Source organism: Salvelinus sp. IW2-2015, linkage group LG34, assembly GCF_002910315.2.
Source record: "Salvelinus sp. IW2-2015 linkage group LG34, ASM291031v2, whole genome shotgun sequence".
NCBI classification, from domain to species: domain Eukaryota; kingdom Metazoa; phylum Chordata; class Actinopteri; order Salmoniformes; family Salmonidae; genus Salvelinus; species Salvelinus sp. IW2-2015.
In genome coordinates, this window is record NC_036873.1 from 3,230,176 (window position 1) to 3,255,719 (window position 25,544).

A 25,544-nucleotide genomic window follows, 5' to 3' on the forward strand; every position below is an offset into this window, starting at 1 on the left:
TCACTTGAATATCTTGCCAATATAATAGAAAATGGTTTAAGAGCTTTGGTGTGTAATGTAATAGCAGAACCTTATTTCCAGTGGTGTAAAGTACTTAAGTAAAAAATATCTGTACTTTACCAGTTCTATTTTTGACAACTTTTACTCCACTATATTCCTAAAGAAAATATGTACTTTTTACTCCCATACATTTTACCTGACATCAAAAAGTACTCCTTACATTTAGAATTCTCAGGCAGGACAGCAATATGGTCCAATTCATGCACCTATCAATATAAGGCATTGTCATCCCTACTGCCTCCAATCTGGCGGAATCATTAAACACAAATACTGCATTTGTCAATTATGTCTGAATGTTGGTGCGCCCCTGTCTGTCCATAAATAAAAAATAACAAGAAAGTCGTGCTGTCTGGTTTGCTTAATATAAGAAATTTGATGTATAGCATTTTCTTTTTACTTTTACTAAAAAGTATGACAATTGAGTACTTTTTCCACCACTGTACATCTAAAACCAGATACTTTTACTCAATTAGTATTCAACTGGGTGACTTTTACAAATGACTTTTATCATTTTCTATTAAGGTGTATTTACCTTTACTCAAGTATAACAAGTGAGTACTTTTTCCACCACTGCATATTTTAAGAACAGCGCAAATACCATTTTTTATTTTTATTTAGCCACACCCTTTGAGCTATGACGCCTACCAATAACTTATATTCAGCGTAAACGGAAGTAAACAATGAACAAGAACAATTTCCACGTTAGCGTTTTTATTTAGACGTTTATGGACACAATGGAACTCAAAATATGACTAACTTAACTGCACAGCATCGCATACTTACCCCAGGTAGTGTTTAATTCGCGCTGGAGACTGGACTTAGTTGATAGGTGTTATCTAGGTAGGGCTAGCTAGCTAGCTGCTATGGTTTTTCACACTCAAATAGCCTCCATCATGGAGGTTCTAGCGAATGCAGCCGTGGCGGAGGTCTGTAAACTCGTCGATGACGACTATGCAGTGTTTCGTTTGGAAATAACTCAAAGCCAGAAAGAAAACAGGACATTGCGGAGGAAACTACAGCTACTGGAAATGAAGATGACACGGGAGCGCGTACTAGCCAGTCGTCCCAGTAGTGTCAAGATCCTCGACCGATACAGAGGAATGGCAAGAGGTACATTTTGTAGAAGGCCGAGGCTGTGGGGCCTGTCGCCCCGTTCCCCTCTGCGCATGTGTGACTTTAGATGCGTTAACCCAGAGATGAAGAGGCGAAACGAGAGTTTTTCTCAACCCAAAATCTGTCCACGAAAATAAGTCCAGGAAGGCATTTTTGTATGGAAATAAAGGGGTGTCGAATTTGGTCAACATAACATGTAATGGCTAATTTCCTACGTGAGGCTTATTTGATCAATATACGTTTCATAATGGTTAGGTTGTTACCGATGCACTGATATAAGTGGCATTTCTGCAAATCTGGAAAAAAACACCTTTATATCAGAGTTTTGCCTGTCATAGAGATAGATAGAGAACTCATCATGGATGTAACCCGTTTTTAGAATGGACATTGCCATTGAGGGCTATTTTAAAGTAGTAGTCAACTGGGTGGGGATTCCTATGAGTTGGGAGCAATCAGCCAAAGAAGAAGAAGAAAATTGACTAATTTAAAATAGAGAGCCTGAATGGCGCTGCCCATGCTCGCAGACTCTATAATGGCACAGATACAAAGAAGAGTCATCTATATACTTCCTCCCGCCTGCCTTCCATCTTTGAGGACATTATTATCAGGGCTGTCACTCGTCATATCTTGTCAATATAATGGAAAGTCTTTGGTTAACCAATTAACCAGAATTGGGTCTTTGTCAGTTTTTGGATTGTATGCAATAATTCCCCTGATTACTTATCTATCTTGCACAAAGACATTCCTATTATTTAATAATTGAAAACAATAAGATGCATGGATTATAATCAATCTATAAATAGTATATCAACCAGTTTTGCGAAGTGTTACCTTACCTAGAATTCTAAAACTGTCAAGTGTGTAGCGTTGAGCATTGACAGTAGCTAACCTAACCACCTCTTTCCCCCAATCACTCTCTCAGGTGAAGGACATCTCACTGGAGGCCACAGGAGCTTTGTGAAGSCAGYKGGACACAATACATGGAGAGATGACCAACCAATCACTGTTGATGAGGGGAGTGGAACCTCAACCCAGCACATTATCATGATAGAGGTTAATGTAATAGTATTACATCAAATTTACAGTACATCAAATGTGACCAGTTTATTTCAGAAAGGTTCCCCACCGCTATTCACTTGCTTACATGTACTGTACATACTTATTTATCTGCCATAGGGGAGCTTGCGAGACTTCCCTACGACATTGTTATACAATTCAACCCATGYACCGGTAATAACCTCCTCTCTTCTTGTGGCAGTCTGCAGATACAGAGGCTGCAGGTCCTGGAGTCAAGCAGGAAAGGTCTGAAGGGGAGGAGGACCCACAGCACAGCAGAGACATCCAGACTGAAGTGGCTGGAGCACCCCCTATAGCCACGGAGGTCCCCAGCGCCGCCCCAGTGCTGCCCAGGACCCGAGGCAACATCACGGAGGTCAGTGGAACGCCGAACGCCGTCCTCAAGCCAGAGACAGACACTGAGACTTTAACACACAGGCTCTTACACACAGGATCTGACCACAGATCAGACCCAGAGAGACTGGGGCTGGGTAGACTGGGCTGTCCTCCTGCTCCTGGCTCAGAGTATTTACCGGTATTTCACCAGGGCCAGAGGACGGTTCATTCCCGTGATGGTGATGGTGACACGTTAAACACTGGCGGTGATGATCCGTCTTGTTCTTACGCTACAGAGATGGACCCTGGCAACATATCCTTGGGTTTAGAGACACAGACTGATCTGTCTAGAGGGGACTGGAACCGATACAGTGGTAGTGTATACACTGAAGGATGCCAAGATAAGAAAGTGGAGGTTATAGTCGTAGATGAGGTGAAAGTGGAGGGCGATGCTCCTCCCACGTGGAATGCAGATTGTCACCTAGGAGACGGACACTCACAGGGCAGAGATTTCTTAGATTACAGGGAAAGCTTAGAGACAAATCTAAATGTCACAACCCAGTCTCCTTTACACGCGTTCAGGGATCGCGACTTAGTGTCAACATCGATGGGGCCTTCCGATTCACATGGCCGCGTCCTTTTCGATCAGGTATTGAACTCAAATGACAGGGCTAGAGCCCAGGCTCCGGGAGGAGGAACCACATCAGGCAATAGTAAAGAGAAGCGGTTCCTCTGCATGTTCTGTAACAAAAGCTTCAGCTGCTCCCAGAATGTGGAGATCCACCAAAGGGTCCACACAGGGGAGAAACCCTTCAGCTGTACCCAGTGTCATATGCGCTTTGCCCAGGCTGGCCACCTGAAGAGGCACCAGATGGTCCACACAGGGGAGAAACCCTACAGCTGTCCCCAGTGTGAGAAGAGGTTCTCCCGGCAGGACCAGCTGAAGATCCACCTGAATGTCCACACGGGAGAAAGGCTGTTTGCATACAAACGCACTGCGGGAAGAGGTTCTCAGAGAGGCTCTACCTCAGGTTGCACCAGCAGAAAAACCATTCCCCTCTATAACATAGAAAGTAACCATTCCACTCAATAGCTTCTGATGTTTAGATCAAACCCTGCATCAACAACAAAGAGGAATTTTCAGCAATAAAGATCTACAGATGCATTTGGAATAACAAGTGTAACAGATTTCAGGGTTGAATATTCCTGGGTAGAATATTGCATCCAGACATTGTGTGATATACAATGGGGTGATAAAGATGAGCAATAATGACTTTATTAAATAAATAATTCAAACACTGAGCTATATTGTATGTAATTTAGAAAATCTAAATATAATTTATATATTATTTTATACTAATAAAATTGCTCAGAGAAAAATATTTTGTTTAACAAGTAATACTTTTTTTCTCAAAAAGGTAGAGGTCCAAATTATTATCACTGCTAAAGATTCTTATAGATAAAGTAGCCAAGTTTGATATTTGGTCCCATATTCCTAGCACACAATGTCTAAATCAAACTTGTGACTTTACAAATTTATTGGATGCATTTGCTGTTTTGGTTGTGTTTCAGATTATTTTGTGCCCACTAGAAATGAATGGAAAATAACCTTTTACTGCAGTGGGCTAAATCAGGGTCACACAGAGTGTTTCTAGGTAGTCTTAAACAAATCTACTTTGAAACAAAAGTATACTCCTCACACACATGGTTATGGGCTTTAAAAAAAACACTTGTACCATGTCTGATATAGAGTTGAAATGTATAAATGTTTGGCTTTGCATAACAATATTATACTTTATATACATCAAAGACTGAAATATAACAAACCATTTGAAATAGAAACACCGGATTTAACAAAAAAAAAAAAAAAAGAGTGTCTATTAATAACATTCCACCCGTGAGGTCACTAGAGGGCAATTTGGTCAGTTGACTGCAGGAATTAAGTATTTTTGCCCATATTCATAGCATGCCATGACTACATCAAGCTTGTGACTCTACAAATTTGTTGGATGCATTCGCTGTTGGTTTTGGTTGTGTTTCAGATTATTTTGTGCCAAATAGAAATTAATGGTAAATAATGTATTGTGTCATTTTGGTGTCACTTTTGTTGTAAATAAGAATAGAATATGTTTCTAAACACTTCTACATCAATGTGATTACTACCATGATTACTGATAATCCTAAATAAATTGTGAATAATGATGAATGAGAAAGTTACAGGCACACATATCATACACCCATGTTGGGCTGTGGTGGTCATGAAATTTTGTCAGCTGGTTATTGCCTTGCAAAAGACTGCCGGTCTTACTGTAATTGACCGTTAATTAACATAAACACGTTTAGCATCTCCATGCCTTCACACATATAAGCCGCATACAAGCCACTGATGAAGAAAAAAATGCTTTACTCTCCCAATAATTACAGAGGGCACTGTAGCTAGCTAGCTAAGGTTAGCATGCTAGCTACACTGACAGCGTCCTATTTGTTGATGATTATCATCAACCGCATGGAAGTTACCGCACCCAATTCGTGAATATGTATAAGTAGCCTTTGTCATTCTTTGGAGGTGGATCCTAAACGTGCATTTCCTCCACTTCTTCTATGGTGGGGGAGTCCTTTGATGTACAGTCACATTCACCGTAACCTCTTCCCCAGGCTATTGTGCACAGCACATATGAGGAAGTGTCTGGTGGACGAGATTACATCACAGTAGTTGTCTGAGTCAGAGAGGAAGAGGTGACATGAGAGGATTTACTCCGCCCAAAATCTGTACACGTTTGGGGTTTGAAATGGTTCAGGGAAAATAACCGAAAACCGGAAAATAATTACGTTTTTAGAAGAACAGAATAAGAACCGGGAACGAAAGTGATCTATACTGTTCTGCAACAAAAGCGTTATTTTAAAAGCATGGGAACCGGTTAATAAATGTATTTTATGTTCTAGGCATTTGTTTCCAGTCCCCCAAAAAACGCAACAAAGCGAAGCGCCTATGCAAAGCCTGCACTCTGTCACTCAGAAACGTATTCCAGTGTCTGCCTGCCTGCCAGCTGAAAATCTTTGCCAGTGTGTGTGTATGCTACCTGCCCCTCCCCACCGAAGCGTAGTCTACTAGTGACGTTGCAAGCGTGATTCAGAAATTAGGGAGAAAGATTTTTWATTAAATAATGGATTAACTTTTTCTGTGCTAGTTAAGGATACTATAGTTATCACGTTTCACAATGGATTGATTAACTACAAGAAGGTAAGATGTGTTTTTGTTTTAATTCTGGTGCCGCTCTGCACATAATGTTATTAGATAGCTAACTAGCTAGCACTGGTCCAAAGTTAAGCCAACTCTCTGAAGCTCAAAGACATCCAAAGTTCCTTCATAGAAGGCCGCTCCTCTGTAGGTTTAATTCTGTGGGCCTAATTCAGCTAATGCATGTCATAACAACAAAATGCCCAGCGCTTCAACCTAAGCTCCTCTTCCACCCTCTCTTGCTCTATCCCCACCTGCAGTCGCATTTCGCTCCCAACACTTGTCTGTCCAATGCATGTAAATAGCTTGCCCGCTCCATAGCAAGCTGTTCTATCCTCACTGGTTTGGTGAAGTAGTTTCATGTCGAGCTAGCTGTAAAAACATTTTAGATTTCAGGCGTTTAAAAAGGAACCGAAAGGGACGATATAAATCATAGTTTTTTTTGGTTTGGTTCAGAACTGTGTTTTACTGCCCGGATCAGTGGAAAGGAACAAGGGGAAAAAATGGTTGTGTTCAGAACTAAAGGATTGGAAAATAATTTTGGTTACAATCCCTGGTCCGTGTGAGATAAGCCATGTTTTGTATGGAGGCCGATGAGAGTGTCGAACTACGTGAAAATTATTTGATCGAAAATAAGTTTCGTAATGTTTAGGCTGTTACAAATGTACTGATATAGTGGATGCGGTTGGTATTACGGCAACTTTGAGAAAAACAATTTCGCTGTGCCTCTTGTTCATTCATGTATCTGCCCTCTCATTGGCTAGATATCGCCTACCTTCCATCGTTTAGGACATGCATTTCTATTGTTTGAGCGGTCACTCGAATATCTTGTCAACATAATAGATCATCTTTGTCTGAGTTCACAGCTGGCGATGCCTCATCGCAATTGGTTATTCCCCATCATTTGCAACAATGTCATTGAGCTTCATCACTATCTTTCCTTTGAGGTACCTTTGCTGTTTATAAACTTTTATGAATTGATTTTACTCCTGGCTACTCTGAGCTGGGAGTTTTTGTTGATGTCTTAAAACAGGTTTTAACAGGATGCCAAGGACCTTTTCTGAGAGCTTTGTGGATACGGGCCCTAATCTCACCCCATTCTGCATACACCCAACAGTGCTTTATAACCAATATACACTTACTTACTAAATATACCTACACATACCGACACCCTGATAAACATCTACTGTATGTAACGGATGTGAAATGGCTAGCTAGTTAGCGGGTACGCGCTAATAGCGTTTCAATCAGTTACGTCACTTGCTCTGAAACCTAGAAGTAGTGTTTCCCCTTGCTCTGCAAGGGCCGAGGCTTTTGTGGAGCGATGGGTAACGACGCTTCGTGGGTGACTGTTGTTGATGTGTGCAGAGGGTCCCTGGTTCGCGCCCCTTATCGCGAACCTGGTTCGCGACTTTTGACTTATCATAGCTGATTTATTTGTACCCACAACCACATATTTATGTCCGCCATGATGGGTTTAACAACAATGAAGTAATTCTGTAACTACAGTATAGGACTCAAATGTAGTGGGGATGGGTAAACACTCCATGTTGAAAGTGTGTTTATTATCTCTGTGTGTGTGTACGTACCTGAGGGAGTGTATGTATAATCTGTATCATCTCTCTCTTCCAGGAGAATGAGGATCCGGAGGTGCTGCGGGTGAAGGAGGAGGGGTGTGAGGAGGGTCTGGGGAACCCTGAGGGAACCATGGTCATTGAGGACAACCAGACTACACCACCTCCTGAACCCACAGAGGAAACAGCTGAGCAGCACAGGACCACACACAGTCTAACTGAGGTGAGCCCACTGTGAACTACTGTCTGTATCCACAAAGTATCTTAGAGTAGGCGTACTGATCTAGGATCAGTTTTGCCTTTTAGATCATAATAAATAACATTATTTGGAAAGTTCCTAGATCAACACTCCTACTCTGAGACTCTGTGGATATGGGCCCAGGTCTTGATTCAATTTGTCTTAAGTGTGGGACCAGGCCTTTGAATTATCAAACCATTCGGGATTTTGGCAATGAAAACTGGAAGTCTTCAGTTACAGCTAGCGTGCTAGGGGTACCCAAACATTTCCATTCATTGTGCTAAGCTAGTTAGCGTTACTGGATGCAGATACATAATAATGGTATCAACACGTTCATCTGACTCTGGGGAAGTATAAGAGTGTCTGCTAGATGACTAAAATGTAAATGTAGATAAAGGGCTTCATTGCCGAAATCCTGAACTATTCCTTTAAAGAGTGTCAAGTAATCAAATCAACTCTTTTGCATAGTATGAAATCAACATGTTTGCATTGTACTCATAGCAATGCCTCATTGCCCAATCAGAAGATGATCCATAGCAGGGTGCTGATATCAGATTTCTTGATCCAACATCTTCTTACTTTGTATCTTACAGTCAGTAGACATGGAGGATGGGAAGCCTGATCTGCTGCTGGTCAAAGAGGAGACAATAGAAGACGGACCAGAGAGCATTGATCTGCTGAGTGGACTAAAGATGGGGGAGCAAGGTAAGAGAGCTATTATTTTCTCTTCATTCATAAAATGAAATCAATACAACTTACACTCAATGACCAGTTTATCTAGTACCGGGTCGAAATGCCCTTTGCCTCCAGAACAGCCTGAAAAGGTCATACTGGTCAAGGTCATACATTATAAAAAACACACATTATAATGTATCAACTTGACCAGGTTATTGACCAAAAAAAACTCCATATGTAGAGCTCTCTGCCATGTTTGTAAAGTCTATTTTCTAACCTCTTCCTGCAGGTGGTTGGCTGGAGGTTAAAAGAGGAGACTGGGAGGCCATCTTGGATTCCAAGACCCAGATGGGTGCAGCCATGGGCCCAGGGTACGACATCACMGAGGAGGCCAGAACCAGAGGCGACATAGTGAAGGTCAATGGATGGGACAGCGTCCTCAACTCTGGGCTGGGGAACAAGACTGTTAATCCCAACCAGAAACAGAGAGTGGAACACAAAACAACATCCGAATTTAGTCTCCATGACAACAAACTTGTTGAAACCAGGGCGAGACGTAGATTTGGTCTGCAGGGACAGGGCAGTGTCCATATGCAGCTAGAGAGAACAGACATAGACTCAGCTAGCGATGCTCCGTCCTGCTCCTATAGTTGTGATTCAGAGAGACTGATGGCACCTCAGGTTAACCCCCTAACAGGTGCTGCCTTCAGCCTGCCTTCTATAGGATCTATCAACTGGAACATGGATCCTGAAACAACACAGACACACCCTGGCCTTCATCCTCCTCACATTCTCCTAATGTTAAACCAGACCTCAGACAATGCCAGTGCATCAACACTAAATGGCTACACAAGCCCATTGAAAAATTACAGTAGTAGTAGCGCTATCAGTTGTTCCGGTGGAAAAGTGAAGTGCTTCCCGTGTTCGTTCTGTGGGAAGGTCTTCAGTTTCCCCAAACAGGTGGAGATCCACCAGAGGATGCAYACGGGGGAGAAACCGTTCGGTTGCCACCTGTGCCGGGCCAAATTCTCCCACTCGTCCAGCCTGAAGAGGCACCAGAGGGTCCACACAGGGGTGAAACCCTTCAGCTGTACCCAGTGTCAGATGTGCTTTGCCCAGGCTGGTCACCTGAAGAGGCACCAGAGGGTCCACACGGGAGAGAGGCCGTTCGCCTGTACGCACTGCGGGAAGAGGTTCTCAGAAAGGAGCTACCTCAGGATACACCAGCATAAAATGCACAGGGCCCATGTATAGACTATAGTGACATTTAATGTAGTTAGTTTGTTTGTAGTTAATTCTGGTGGTTTTGGATGTAGTAGCGAATTGGATGAGGTGAACTGAGGAACGAATGAGTATGATGACTAGATGATATGTCACGCCTGCTCCCGCTCCTCCTCTCTGGCGCTCGAGGGCGCCAGGCTGCCCATCATTACGCACGCCTGTCACCATTATTACGCACATCAGCGCTCGCTGGACTCATTGCCTTGTTGATTGCCCCGTGTCAGCATTATTGTAGTTTTTGTTTTCCCCTGTCCAGGCGCTGTCCGTATTCTATTCCTGTCTGTGTTTTATTAAATGTTCACTCCTTGTACTTGCTTCTCGTCTCCAGCGTCTGTCCTCACATGATATTGTCTGTAAAAATGCTTCACTGATGAAGAGTGACAACCTTGTCCCTTTAGGTTGATACTGGTGTTTTATAATGAGATACGGATGGTGCCTTAATTCATGTTTACTTGACATGAAGATGTGTGTAATGTTGAACCTTTTCCAAAGTATTTTTAAATACATTTTATCAAAGCAAGGGTACAAGATTTACAGAAAATGTAGTGTTACCATAGTGAGAAAATATATTATACTTGTCACGTATCGTTTTGTGCAATAAATGTACTGTACTTAAAAGTTAAGTACATGACCATTTTGTTGAATTTAAATACAAAATTGACTGACTGTTATTTTTGTATCATTACAGGGACTGAGTTTCCCTTATCTCAGTCAAATCAAAGTATTATACTTAATTCTTGAATCAACACATGGATTTTTWAAAATAAACTCCAATAGCTCCATATTGTTAGGTACTTGAATCACGGTGGTTGTGTCCGAATACCCAAACTGGGGTCCTAGATACTAGGTCCTTTGAGTATGAGAAAAAATAAAGATTAATAGCATAGCTGTGGGAAGTAGGGGTGCTGAGGGTGCTGCAGTACACCCTGATAAATCTAAGAAAAAAATCATATACATTTCCACTAAATTTGTTAACTAGGCATTTGTTACTTCCTCGTTCGACATTACCCCTACCCTAAACATCTTCTCACGGCCATGTTTAATAGTATGCGACATTTAGAAAATAGAGTTTACTTTAAATGCCCGAATGTCATACTCATTTTGGCACTGACAACAGCTGATCAATTAGATATGGGGACACGCTATCGAAATCAACTAATAGCGGGAAACAACGCAATCACGCATGACGCATTCCCAGTATGCAAACTAGAAGGTTCAGTAGTATGCAACATTTTGAAACCAGAGTATGGTTTAAATGCCAGGATGATATACTCATCTTAGCTCTTCAACTAGTAGAATTCGATGCACACTTTTCCACAATGCATTGGAAGCGGTGGGCTGCGAGTGATAGGCCCTAGTTCTCTTCAAGTTAGTGATTGGGGCTTAAATCAAATTGTGCCGAAAAACTATTAATTACTCTGAGCTTTTAAAAACAATGCACATTAGTGACATGCTGGTCAGCAATGAAAAGCAGCGTTTGATGTTCATCTAGAAGTTTTTCCCACAATATTAATAAAATCTCTGTGGAGCAGTGGTTAGTCGCAGGTCGCCCTGTTTTTGGTGTCCCAGACGAATGTTGGTGAAATTTTATTTGATTTAACCTTCATTTAACTAGGCAAGTCAGTTAAGAATAAATTCTTATTTACAATGACAGCCTACCAAAAGGCAAAATGCCACCTGGGATTAAAAATTTAATTAAATAAAAATATAGGACAAAACACACATCACAACAAGAGAGACAACACTGCATAAAGAGAGACCTAGGATGACAACACAGCATGGTAGCGACACAACATGACAACAACATGGTAGCAGCACAACATGGTACAAATATTGTTGGACACAGACAACAGCAAAAAGGGCAAGAAGGTAGAGACAACAATACATCATTCAAAGCAGCCACAACTGTCAGTAAGAGTGTCCATGATTGAGTCTTTGAATGAAGAGATTGAGATAAAACTGTCCAGTTTGAGTGTTTGTTGCAGCTCGTTCCAGTTGCTTACTGCAGCGAACTGAAAAGACGAGCGACCCAGGGATGTGTGTGCTTTGGTGACCTTTAACAGAATGTGACTGGCAGAACAGGTGTTATATGTGGAGGATGAGGGCTGCAGTAGATATCTCAGATAGGGGGGAGTGAGGCCTAAGAGGGTTTTATAAATAACAACAACCAGTGGGTCTTGTGACGGGTATACAGAGATGACCAGTTTACAGTAAAGTATGGAGTGCAGTGATGTGTCCTGTACGGAACATTGGTGGCAAATCAGATGGCCGAATGGTAAAAAACATCTAGCCGCTCAAGAGCACACTTACCTGCCGATCTATAAATTATGTGTCCGTAATCTAGCAATGGTAGGATGGTCATCTGAATCAGGATTAGTTTGGTAACTGGGGTGAAAGAGGAATGATTATGATAGAGTAAACCAAGTTGAGATGTAACCTTAGCCTGCAGCTTTGATATGTGCTGAGAGAAGGACAGTGTACCGTCTAGCCATACTGCCAAGTACTTGTATGAGGTGACTACCTCAAGCTCCAAACCCTCAGAGGTAGTGGGGAGAGGGCATTCTTACAAAACCACATGATCTTTGCTTTGGAGGTGTTTAGAACAAGGTTAAGGGCAGAGAAAACTTGTAGGACATTAGGAAATCTTAGTTGCAGAATGTTTAACACAAAATCCAGGGAGGGCCCAGCTGAGTATAAGACTGTATCATCTGCATATAAATAGATGAGAGCTTCCTACTGCCTGAGGTATGTTGTTGATGTAAATTGAGAAGAGCGTGGGGCCTAGGATCAAGCCTTGGGGTACTCCCTTGGTGACAGGCAGTGTCTGAGACAGCAGATGTTCTGACTTTATACACTACACTCTTTGAGAGAGGTAGTTCGCAAACCAGGCCAAAGACCCCTCAGAGATACCAATACTCCTTAGCCGGCCCACAAGAATGGAATGGTCTACCATATCAAAAGATTTGGCAAAGTCAATAAAAATAGCAGCACAATATTGCTTAGAATCAAGGGCAATGGTGACATCATTGAGGACCTTTAAGGTTGCAGTGACACACCCATAACCTGAGCGGAAACCAGATTGCATACCAGAGAGAATACTATTGACATCAAGAAAGCCAGTCAGTTGATTATTGACAAGTTTTCCTACCCTTTTGAGAAACAGGGCAAAATAAGGACTAACCGTGGCTGCCTTCCAAGCAATGGGAACCTCCTCAGAGAGGAGAGACAGGTTAGAAAGGTCAGAGATAGGCTTGGCGATTACAGGGCCAGCAACTTTAAAGAAGAAAGGGTCTAAAGTGTAGAGAATCATTATATAATCTAAACCGCTGTGAAATATATTTCCCATAACCACAAATATTGTTTTTTCAGCTGTTTGAAACTGGTTTACAAAACCGAAAGTAAAATAAGAAAAAAATCAAACTTAAGAATGAGAAGCATAGAAATAGCGCACATGGAACTGATCTACCAAGTCTTAGATGTGTTTTCAATGATAATGGTGGATCTATAACTCATATTTCTATGTGCATTTGGTTGGGTCGCCCAAAAAGTTACATATTGCAGCTTAAATGTAAATGTTCCTTTCACTGTATGGAATTTACTTTTCTTTTGTACCCCCATCCAGTTAATGGTGACAATATACCTTTTGAAGCTAGTTCACCATAATAAACAAAGAGGAAGAAGTCTGCTGGACACAGAGAAKGGAAGTTAAAGGCACGCCCAGACCTGATAATAGAGCTGTTGCCACTTTATAAGGTGGGGCAGAAAGAGTGTAAGGTCGGTTTTCTATGGGTCTCAGCTCATGTTGGGGCAGCAGATAAGGTAGCAGATAAGGTAGCTCTGAAGAGGGAGGAGGTAGATGTTGTGGTCCTGTTAGGGGGGATGGAACGTATGAGCATCAAAGCAGAGGGGTTGACACAGGAGTGGCACCGTGAGTGGGAGAGAGAGGAGCTAAGAAGGCAGTTTTTCTCTATCCAGAAATCTGGGTGGAAGGTCTGTTGGTATCTGGGAGTGAAAGGAGGGATGGGGTTCTGTTGACAAGGCTGAGGTTCGGTCATTGTGGATTGGGAAGTGGGTTATTGTTAGTGGGGAAACACCCAGATAGCAAGTATGAGGAATGTGGGGAGGTAGCAGTATTGTAAACTACTTAAGCAAAAATCATTTAAAGTACTACATAAAACGTTTTTGGGGGGTATCTGTACCATACTATTTATATTTTTGACAACTTTTACTTCACTACATTTTCCCTGACACCCAAAAGTACTCGCTACATCTTTAAGGCTTAGCAGAACAGGAAAATTGTGAAATTCATGCACTTATCAAGAGAACACATGGTCATCCCTACTGCCTATGTTCTGGCGGACYCACCAAACACACATCTTTTGTAAATAATGTCTTAGTGTTTTAAAAACATTTTAAAACAAGAAATTGTGCCGTTTGGTTTGCTTAATATAAGGAATTTATATTATACTTTAGATAAGTATATTTTAGAAATTAAATGTACTTTTGATACTTAAGTATATTTAAAACCAAATACTTTTAGACTTTTACTCAAGTAATATTTTACTGGGTGACTTTCACTTTTACTTGAGTAACTTTCAGTAACTTTCCCAAACTGTTTATAGTCCCGTACCCCTTCAAACATTCAACCTCCACCTGCGTACCCCCTCTAGCACTAGGGTCAGCGCGGTCTCAAATATATTTTTTTGCCATCATTGTAAGCCTGCCACACAGGCTTAAAGTAAATTCCATACAGTGAAAGGAACATTTACATTTAAGCTGCAATATGTAACTTTTTGGGCTCTCTTATAAGATACATTTATTAAACATAAGAATGAGTGTGAGTTTTTGCCACAACCCGGCTCGTGGGAAGTGTCAAAGAGCTCTTATATGGCTAGGGCACAAATAATAATCAGTAATTTTGCTCTTTATTTAGCCATCTTACATATAAAACCTTTTGTTCATCAAAATTTGTGAATAACTCACGACAGGTTAATGAGAAGGGTCTGCTGGAAAGGATGCACATAACTCTGCAATGTTGGGTTGTATTGGAGAGTCTCAGTCTTAAATCATTTTCCACACACAGTCTGTGCCTGTATTTAGTTTTCAAGCTCGTGATGGCCAAGAATCCACTCTCACATAGGTACGTGGTTGCAAAGGGCATCAGTGTCTTAACAGCGCGATTTGCCAAGGCAGGATACTCTGAGCGCAGCCCAATCCAGAAATCTGGCAGTAGGTTCTGATTAAATTCTAATTTCACAGAACCGCTTGTTGCAATTTTGACGAGGCTCTCTTGTTCATATATCATTAAGTGGACTGGAGCCAGGGCATGAAAGGGACAACGAATCCAGTTGTTTGTGTCATCCGTTTCGGGAAAGTACCTGTCACGATCGTCGAAAGGAGCGGACCAAGGCGCAGTGTGCATATAGTTCCACATATTTTATTTCAAAGTAAACCTTAACAAAAACAACAAAGAATCAACGAATGTCCAGTACAGAGCGCACTAAGGCACTAACTGAAAACAATATCCCACAACACAGGTGGGAACAATGGGCAACTTAAGTATGATCCCCAATTAGAGACAACGATAAACAGCTGCCTCTAATTGGGAACCATACAAATACCAACATAGAAATAGAAACGCTAGAATCCCCCCTAGTCACGCTCTGACCTATACACCGTAGAGAACCCAGAGGGCTCTCTATGGTTAGGGCGTGACAGTACCTCCCCCAAAGGTGCGGACTCCGACCGCAAAAACCTGAACCTAGATGGGGAGGGTTAGGGTGGGCAACTAGCGTCGGTGGCCCACCCACCGACGCTAGTTGGTGGGTGGGCCATATCCACATAAACGAGTCCTATACGACATAACCTGAAGCTGCTCAGCAAGGAAGAAGCCACTGCTCCATACCACCATAAAAAAGACAGCCGATGGTTCACTGCACATGGGATAAAAATCGTACTTTTGGGGGAATGTCCTCTGGTCTGATGAAACAAAAATAGAACTGTTTGGCCATAATGACCATTGTTATGTTTGGAGGAAAAAGGGGGAGGCTTGCAAGCCAAAGAACACCATCCCAACCGTGAAGCACGGGGTGGTAGCATCATGTTGTGGGGGATCTTTGCTGCAGGAGGGTCTGGTGCACTTCAGAAAATAGATGGCATCATGAGAAAGGAATATTATGTGGATATATTGAAGCAACATCTCAAGATATCAGTCAGGAAGTTAAAGCTTTGGTCGCAAATGGGTCTTCCAAATGGACATTGACCCCATGCACACTTCCAAAGTTGTGGCAAAATGGCTTAAGGACAACAAAGTCAAGGTATTGGAGTGGCCATCACAAAGCCCTAACTCAATCCTATAGAAAATGTGTGGGCAGAACTGAAAAAGCGTGTGCGAGCAAGGATGCCTACAAACCTGACTTTTAGGCCAAAACTTATTGTGAAGGCTGCCCGAACGTTTGACCCAAGTTAAACAATTTAAAGGCAATGCTACCAAATACTAATTGAGTGTATGTAAACTTCTGACCCACTGGGAATGTGATGAAAGAAATAAAAGCTGAAATAAATCCTTCTCTCTACTATTATTCTGACATTTCACATTCTTAAAATAAAGTGGTGATCCTAACTGACCTAAGACAGGGAATTCTTACTCGGATTAAATGTCAGGAATTGTGATAAACTGAGTTCAAATGCATTTGGCTAAGGTGAATATAAACTTCCAACTTAAACTGTACCTACCCCAGTTTGGGAATACCTGTATTAAGCTATGTATACTTTCTCTCAAGTATGACAATTTGGTACTTTTTCCACCACTGGGAGGCAGAGACTGTGGAGCATTTTCTGTTATATTGCAAGCGGTATGCTGAGGAAAGCAGGATATTTTTCTGTTAGCTGGCTGAGTTGGGTGTAACCACATTTTCGTTTGTAACTACACTACATGACCATGGGGTATGTGGACGCCTGCTCGTCGAACATCTCATTCCAAAATCATGGGCATTTACTTGGTTTTGGCCCCAACCTTTGCTGCTATAACAGCCTCCTCTCTTCTTGGAAGGCTATCCACTAGATGTTGTAACATTGCTGTGGGGACTTGCTTCCATTCAGCCACAAGAGCATTAGTGAGGTCGGGCACTGATGTTGGGTGATTAGGCCTGGCTCGCAGTCAGTTTTCCAATTCCTCACAAAGGTTGAGGTCAGGGCTCTGTGCTGGCCAGTCAAGTTCTTCCACACCTATCTCGACAAACCATTTCTGTATGGACCTCGCTGTGTGCACAGGGGCATTGTCATGCTGAAACAGGAAAGGGCCTTCCCCAAACTGTTGCCACAAAGTTGGAAGCACAGAGTCGTCTACAATGTCATTGTATGCTGTAGTGTTAAGATTTCCCTTCACTGGAACTAGCCTGAACAGTGAAAAACAGCCTCAGACAGCCCCTTTAGCGGCCTTGTAGTCAGAAGTAGGATCAAAGATAACATTGAAAGATCCATATAAATGTTTTTTTTTCATCTACAATTATATTAAAAACTACCCTCCCCCCTTCTTTCAATTTCCGCCTGAAGACATACCCAAATCTAACTGCCTCTAGCTCAGGCCCAGGAGCAAGGATATGCATATTCTTACCATACCATTTGAAAGAAAACACTCTGAAGTTTGTGTAAATGTGAATTGAATGTAGGAAAATATAACACAATAGATCTGGTTTAGATAATACAATGAAAAAAACATACGTTTTTTCTTTTTAATTGTTGTATCATCATCTTTAAAATGAACAAGATAAAACAAACATTCAGATATGAATATGGGGACAATTTCAGTGAAAAACATAAGAGGGCAACAGTACTTGTGCAAAGTTTCAGAATGATAACTTCCAAAATGAGTGTGCACACAAGTAGCCCAAATGTACCCAAGTGGCCAAATTGGTGAAGGTATACATTTTGAAACAAATAACTATATACAAAATAGCGAAATGGTATTCTAACACCCCCCCCAAAAAAAAAAATTTGAGGGAAAAAATGGGGGGGGAATGGGAAAGAAAATTATGAGAAAAAAAATATGAAGAAAAAAAAAAATATACATTTACAAAATAACATGGGTAACTATTTACACACTTTCAATATTTGGAAGACCCTCAGTCCTCTATCAAATCAAATCTATTTATATAGCCCTCAAGAGTAAATATGAACAGTTTACCTCTAGATGGCCCGGGAGGTGTGGAGCCAGAGACAGCAGGGGTCCAGCTGGATGAACCAGCTTCAGAGGGGGAGGACACGTTGGCGGCAGACACACGCATCTCGACCATGCTCCCTCTAATCCATAATATGTAGACTGAGGAAGCATGCCGCTGGAGGAAGTATAGCCAATGTGTACTTTACACATTTCATTACATTTTATATATTGCAAATAAAATGTAAAAACAATCACAAATAATATTTTATATTATTAATTTCAAACAACGGCATTAGCATGAGAAGAACTTACCAGTCCAAAACAATGTCCTCTCCGTTCAAAAAATATGCTTCCATTTGAGTCATGGTCGCTAACTGAGTCGTCTTCCAAAAGCATATGTTTCACTTTCACGATCAATTTCCTCTATAATTTCGTCTACATTCGTATATCTAGTCTTAGATTAGCTTTCCCTGACTTATTCGCCATGATGTTCGATTTATAAACATCTGAAAATGCTTGTTACCGAAACAGTGCTGTGCGTAATGAGTTTGGTTCCTTCCAGTATGATTCTTCCAATGGCGAATGACGATCTTTACGCCAGAGTTTACTACATGGGTTGGTCTTCCAAAACACAAACATTACATATTGCCGTTTTCCTCTGCTCATTGGCTATCTACCCAGCTAGATTTCAAGACGATCAGTGGTCATTGGGTTAAAATACAGTCAATCAACGAAACAGCGGTCATATAATTGGTGCACAATGAGGTCGTTACTTGTTTCTTCCAATCGTTTTTTTCGGGTCAATACGTCCCGCGAAATGACCCATCAAGTTTGGTTGTGTAAAAAACAAACAGTTGATTGCAAGGAAACCAAACATGACTGGATAAAGTCAGGTTTAGTCTGTGTATTTCCATCGAATGTTTCGTAGAAAATTGAATGACACGAAATTCAACGAGATAAGCRTTCACAAAATGTTTCGTGTTAGGCTATAAAAATGGATTTAACCGAACAAAAGACCATTCATTGTGTAACAAAGGGCCTTGGGATTGCAAACAGAGCAAGATCTTCAAAGGTAAACGATTAATTTCAATGCAATCTGTGATTTTGTTACGCCTGTGCTGGTTGAAAAAGTAGTTTGGTATGGGGCTCTGTGCTCAGATAATCGCATCGTATTCTTTCGCAGTAAATCCTTTTTTAAATCTGACAACGCAGTTGGATTAGCAAGATTCTAGGCTTTTGAAGCATGTGAGACACTTGTATTTTCAGGAATGTTTAATATGACTATTTGTGGCGATCACCGTATGTTGTCGAATTCAAACCCGTATCCGGGATCCGTAGATCAGAGAAGTTAAATTAGAAATTTAACATACCAATGTTTTGGAGGAGAGTGACTGCCATTTCTTCTCTCATGATGTTAACATCGTTGTCCGTATTTCAAAAGACAATCGACTCTTCATTCAGCAAACTGGGGAAAAAATTTGATGGGCATTTCAGTTTTCCCCCCAAAACTGATGTTACACTTAAGATTCTAATTTGCAAGTATACCACGACACAGCTATAATATAATTTGACAGTTCTGTTTTGCCTTTTAGTCAGTATACTTTCAGTAGGTTAATCGAAATCCCCCCCCCCCTTCTAATTTCCTTTATTTTGTGAAATACTTTCTGTGCACACATCAGAGTCAAATACTTTCTATATAACAAACTTCACGTCAGGATAGGCAATCGAAATGAATAATTAATGTATGTGTGCTATATTAAACAGAGGAGGGAGTAAAATGTAGGCAAGCAATAAACATTTCAGAATAACTACTAGTCGAAGACATGGGAGATGACGAATTTTGGCAAAGAGATGTATTTATAGACCAATACACTTGAAACTAATAGCCAAACCGAAAACTGCAGACATTACTAGTGCCAACAACCGCATCAATTTTAGCATAGCGTTATTCAGCAGCCTTATGCACGTGAGCTAGCTAATTAGCAATAGCACCCTTTTGCACGTGAGCTAGCTAATTGCTTACAATGAGGGAATCTTATTTGGACACATTTGTCTACTTGAGCAGTAAGCCTAGGTTTACATGTACAGTTATGTAATCAATTTGATTGTTGATTTTCTGTGTTTCTTCAATGTATGCCTTGTGTTTGGCTGGCTCTAAATGTGTATCGTTGATGCCGACGGCCATTCCCTAAGTTACACATAGTCTACACAGCCTACACATAGTATATACAATAATGAAATGAAATGCCCATTGCTTATTTCATGCCTTTCTAATTATCGTGCCTTTTATGTCTATGCTTATTTTCTTTGATGTATAGAGACACATTAGTGTGTTATTGGAGGGCGAGAGTCCCAAAATGAAAAAAATGCAGCAGCAGTCGACTTCATCACTGCCCTTTCTGCACATAAGGCTGAACAATATTTGGCCAACAACCACATCAAAGGTCATGCTTCAGTGAGGCATAGAGGTACTATTTATTTCTTTGTTTATTGAATATATTTCACATTCACTTTTTATTGCCTTATTTTTTCAGTTACATCAGTGTATTTAATTAAATTGTATAACTTGTTACTTTACTGTTATTCCTCTCTTTCAGAGTTAACAATCATAAAGTGTGGCTWCAGTTGTAGAAATGCGAATGTCAGGGGGGAGCTTTTAGGCACAACACCGGAAACAGACAAGTAAACGGAAGTGAACAAGCCTTACAACAACTTTCACGTTAGCGGTTTTATTTAGACGTTTTAACATCCTGGAACTCAAAATCGGATTAATTTAACTACACGTCATCACCCTATGTAGTGTTTAGTTCGAGTTGGAGACAGGATTTGTTTTCTAGCTAACTAGCTAGCTAGCTAACAATGGCTAACTGTATGATTTTTCACACTCAAATAGCCTCCATCATGGAGGTTCTAGCGAATGCAGCCGTGGCAGAGATCTGTAAACTCGTAGACGACGACTATGCAGTGTTTCGTTTGGAAATAACGCAAAGCCAGAAAGAAAATAGGGCATTGCGGAGGAAACTACTGGAATCGAAGGTGGCACGGGAGCGCGCAGAAAGGACAACGCGAGAGCGCGTCCTCACCAGTCGTCCCAGTAGTGTCAAGATTGTCGAACGATACAGAGGAATGGCAAGAGGTACATTTAGCCGAAGGACGAGGATGCATGGCCTGTCGCTGTTCATAGCGTGTCACCTCGTTCACCAATGCAGATATGTTCAGATGTGTTACCCAGAATTATGTCTGTATATTGTATATAGAACAAGTAGAATCGGACAGTCGCTTTAAAAACAAAAAACAATTTAACAAAATAAATGTAGGGATCTGGCAGTTCTTGGGCAATGGTCTTCCACAGCTTTGATAGGCAGTTCAGAAAGGTATTATCTTGAGGGAGCATACATTGCATTCGGAAAGTATTCAGACCCCTTGACTTTATCCATATTTTGTTAAATTACAGCCTTGTTTTAAAATTGATTATATTAACTTTTCCCTCATTAATCTACACACAATACCCCATAATGACAAAGTGAAAACAGGTTTTTAATATTTTTTGCAAATGTATAAAAAATAACAGAAATACCTTATTTACTTAAGTATTCAGACCCTTTGAGACTCGAAATTAAGCTCAGGTGCTTCCTGTTTCTAGTGATCATGCTTGAGATGTTTCAATTTGATTGGAGTCTATCTGTGGTAAATTCAATTGATTGGACATGATTTGGAAAGGCACACACTTGTCTATATAAGATCCCACATTTGACAGTGCATGTCAGAGCATAAACCAAGCCATGAGGTCGAAGGAATTGTCCGTAGAGCCCTGAGACAGGATTGTGTCAAGGCACAGATCTGAGGAAGGGTGCTCAAACAAATACTGCAGCATTGAAGGTTCCAAGAACACAGGCACCTAAATGCACCTTAAGTCTCTCAGACCATGAGAAACAAGATTCTCTGGTCTGATGAAACCAAGATTGAACTCTTTGTCCTGAATGCCAAGCGTTGCATCTGGAGGAAACATGGCACCCTCCCTACGGTGATGCATGGTGGTGGCAGCATCATGCTGTGGGGATGTTTTTCAGCGGCAGGGACTGGGAGACTAGTCAGGATTGAGGGAAAGATGAACGGAGCAAAGTATAGAGAGATCCTTGATGAAAACCTGCTTCAGAGTGTTCAGGACCTCAGACTGCTGCGAAGGTTCACCTTCCAACAGGACAACGACCCTAAGCACACAGCCAAGACAACGCAGGAGTTGCTTCGGGACAATGTCCTTGAGTGGCCCAGCCAGAGCCCGGACTTAAACCCACTCGAACATCTCTGGAGAGACCTGAAAATAGCTGGGCAGCGACACTCCCGATTCCAACCTGACAGATCTTGAGAGGATCTGCAGAGAAGAATGGGAGAAACTCCCCAAATACAGGTGTGCCAAGCTTGTAGCGTCATACCAAAGAAGACTTGAAGCTGTAATTGCTGCCAAAGGTGTTTAACAAAGTACTGAGTAAAGGGTCTGAATACGTATGTTAATGTGACAGCAGTTATTTTTAAAACATTTGCAAGCGTTTCTAAAAACCTGTTTTCGTCTTTGTCATTATGGGGTATTGTGTGTAGATTGATGAGGGGAAAAACTAATTAATCCATTTTAGAATAAGGCTCTAACATAACAAAATGTGGAAAAAGTCAAGGGGTCTGAATACTTTCCGAATTCACTGTAGGTAGTACAGCCAGGCTGGGCAGTGTGGTAGAGACAATACAATATTTACTGAGATCTCTGCATAGGATGGTCCAAGTCGGTTTTAGATAGAACACCTGCCTGTGGGGAAAACAACCTATGGTTACCTACATTGCCTTCAGAAAAGTATTCATACCCCTTGACTTATTCCACATTTTGTTGTGTTACAGGCTGAATTCATAATGGATTCAAAATAAAAAAAAATCTCAACCATCTACACACAACACCCCGTAATGATAAAGTTGTAACATGTTATTTGAAATTAGTTGCAAATTTTTTGATAATGAAATCCAGAAATGTCACCTTTGGCAGCAATTAGAACTGTGAATCTTTGAGTAAGTCTCTAAGAGCTTTCCACACCTGTATTGTGCAACATTTGCCCATTATTCTTTTCAACATTCTTCAAGCTCTGTCAAATTGGTAGTTGATCATTGCTAGACAACCCTTTTTAGGTTTTGCCATATATTTTGTAGTAGATTTCAATCAAAACTGTAACTCGGCCACTCAAGAACATTCACTGTCTTCTTGGTAAGCAACTCCAGTGTAGATTTGGCCTTGTGTTTTAGGTTATTGTCCTGCTGAATGGTGAATTAGTCTCTCAGTGTCTGGTGGAAAGCAGACTGAACCAGGTTGTTCTCTAGGATTTTGCCTGTGCTTAGCTCCATTCCGTTTCTTTTTTATCCTGAAAAACTCCCCAGGCCTTAATGATTACAAGCATACCCGTAACATGATGCAGCCACCACTATGTTTGAAAATATGGAGAGTGGTACTCAGTAATGTGTTGTTGGATTTGTCCCAAACATAACACTTTGTATTGAGGACAAAARGTTAATAGCTTTGCCATTTATTTTGCACTATTACTTTCGTACCTTGTTGCAAACAGGATGCATGTTTTTGAATATTTTTATTCTGTACAGGCTTCCATCTTTTCACTCTGTCTATTAGGTTAGTATTGTGGACTAACTACAATGTTTTTCATCCATCCTCAGTTTTCTCTCATCACAACCATTAAACGCTGTAACTRTTTTAAAGTCACCATTGGCCTCATGGTGAAATCCCTGAGCGGTTTCTTTCCTCTGGCAACTGACTTAGGAAGGACACCTGTATCTTTAAAGTGGCTGGGTGTTTTGATGCGCCATCCAAAGTGTAATGAATACCTTTACCATGCTCAAAGAGATATTCAAAGTCTGCTTTTTAAAATATTTTAGGCTTGCCATAACAAAGGGGTTGAATACATTGACTCAAGACATTTCAGCTTTTAAATTGAATTAATCTGTTTAAAAAAAGAATGAAAAACAATTCCAATTAACATTATGGGGCACTGGGCACTGTGTAGGCCAGTGACTAAAAAACATACATGTAATCAATTTTAAATACTGTAGGCTGTAACACAAATGTGAAAAAGGGGTGTGAATGCTTGCTTAAGGTACTTGTAGGTTACCCCATTGGCTCACAGAARAAAACGTGATCCTTTTCAAACTATTTTCTTGTCTGCTGTTTTAGTATATTACAAAACTACGTTTAAGAAAAGTGCATTTTTAAAAATGTAGTTTTAACATTGCCTGCTTCAGAGAGAGAGAGAGATAGAGTCCGAGACAAGGTAGCACGTCCGGTGAACATGTCAGGGTTCCATAGCCGCAGGCAGAACAGTTGAAACTGGAGCAGCAGCACAACCAGGTGGACTGGGAACAGCAAGGAGTTCAGGCAGGGTAGTCCTGAGGCATGGTCCCAGGGCTCAGGTCCTCCGAGAGGGAGAGAGAGAGAATTAGTGGGAGCATACTTAAATTCACACAGGACACCGGATAAGACAGGAGAAATACTCCAGACATAACAGACTGACCCTAGTCCCCAGACACAAACAGTTGCAGCATAAATATGATAACCCCAGACAGGGCCAACCAGGCAGGATATAACCCCACCCACTTTGCCAAAGCACAGCCCCCACACCCCTACAAGGATATCTTCAAACCACCAACTTCTACCCTGAGACAAGGCTGAGTAGTGGTCAAGGCTGAGCAGTGGTCTAGGGCACTGCATCGCAGTGCTAGCTGCGCCACCAGAGTCTCTGGGTTCACGCCCAGGCTCTGTCGCAGCCGGCCGCAACCGGGAGGTCCGTGGGGCGACGCACAATTGGCATAGCGTCGTCCGGGTTAGGGAGGGTTTGGCCGGTAGGGATATCCTTGTCTCAGTATGTAAAATGTAATAAAATGTATGCACTCTACTGTAAGTCGCTCTGGATAAGAGCGTCTGCTAAATGACTAAAATGTAAATGTATAGCCCGTAAAGATCTCCCCCACGGCATGAATCCGAGGGGGGCGCCAAACTCGGACAGGAAGATCACGTCAGTGACTCAACCCACTCAAGTGACGCACCCCTCCTAGGGACGGGATGGAAGACTACCAGTAAGCCAGTGACTCAGACCCCGTAATAGGGTTGAGCCAGAGAATCCCAGTGGAGAGAGGGGAACCGGCCAGGCAGAGACAGCAAGTGCGTTTCGTTGCTCCAGTGCCTTTCCGTTCACCTTCACACCCCTGGGCCAGACTACACTCAATCATAGGACCTACTGAAGAGAGGAGTCTTCAATAAAGACTTAAAGGTCGAGACCGAGTCTGCGTCTCTCACATGGATAGGCAGACCATTCCATAAAAATGGAGATCTATAGGAGAAAGCCCTGCCTCCAGCTGTTTGCTTAGAAATTAAAAGGACAATTAGGAGGCCTGCGTCTTGTGACCGTAGTGTACGTGTAGGTATGTACGGCAGGACCAAATCGGAGAGATAGGTAGGAGCAAGCGCATGTAATGCTTTGTAGGTTAGCAGTAAAACCTTGAAATCATCCCTAGCCTTAACAGGAAGCCAATGTAGAGAGGCTAGCACTGGAGTAATATGATCACATTTTTGGATTCTAGTCAAGATTCTAGCAGCCGTATTTAGCACTAACTGAAGTTTATTTAGTGCTTTATCCGGGTAGCCGGGAAGTAGAGCATTGCAGTAGTCTAATCTAGAAGTGACAGAAGCATGGATTCACTTTTCTGCATCATTTTTGGACTGAAAGTATCTTGTTTTTGCAAAGTTACGTAGATGGAAAAAACTGTCCT

The 25,544-nt window shown here is 41.6% G+C and overlaps 1 protein-coding gene across 1 annotated transcript in view; it reads left to right on the forward strand.

Moving 5' to 3' along the window:
• The first annotated feature begins 693 nt into the window (after positions 1-693).
• Positions 694-25,544, forward strand: part of LOC111958320 (zinc finger protein 91-like) — a 39,949-nt gene continuing 15,098 nt past the window's right edge. Inside the window, exons 1-7 of the mRNA XM_024134866.2 lie at positions 694-1,170; positions 2,096-2,226; positions 2,432-2,605; positions 7,436-7,600; positions 8,209-8,320; positions 8,580-9,538; positions 20,586-20,868. Of these exons, the coding sequence (XP_023990634.2) occupies positions 924-1,170; positions 2,096-2,226; positions 2,432-2,605; positions 7,436-7,600; positions 8,209-8,320; positions 8,580-9,538; positions 20,586-20,868 (2,071 nt within the window). The 5' untranslated portion in view covers positions 694-923. The remainder of the gene's footprint in view (positions 1,171-2,095; positions 2,227-2,431; positions 2,606-7,435; positions 7,601-8,208; positions 8,321-8,579; positions 9,539-20,585; positions 20,869-25,544) is intronic.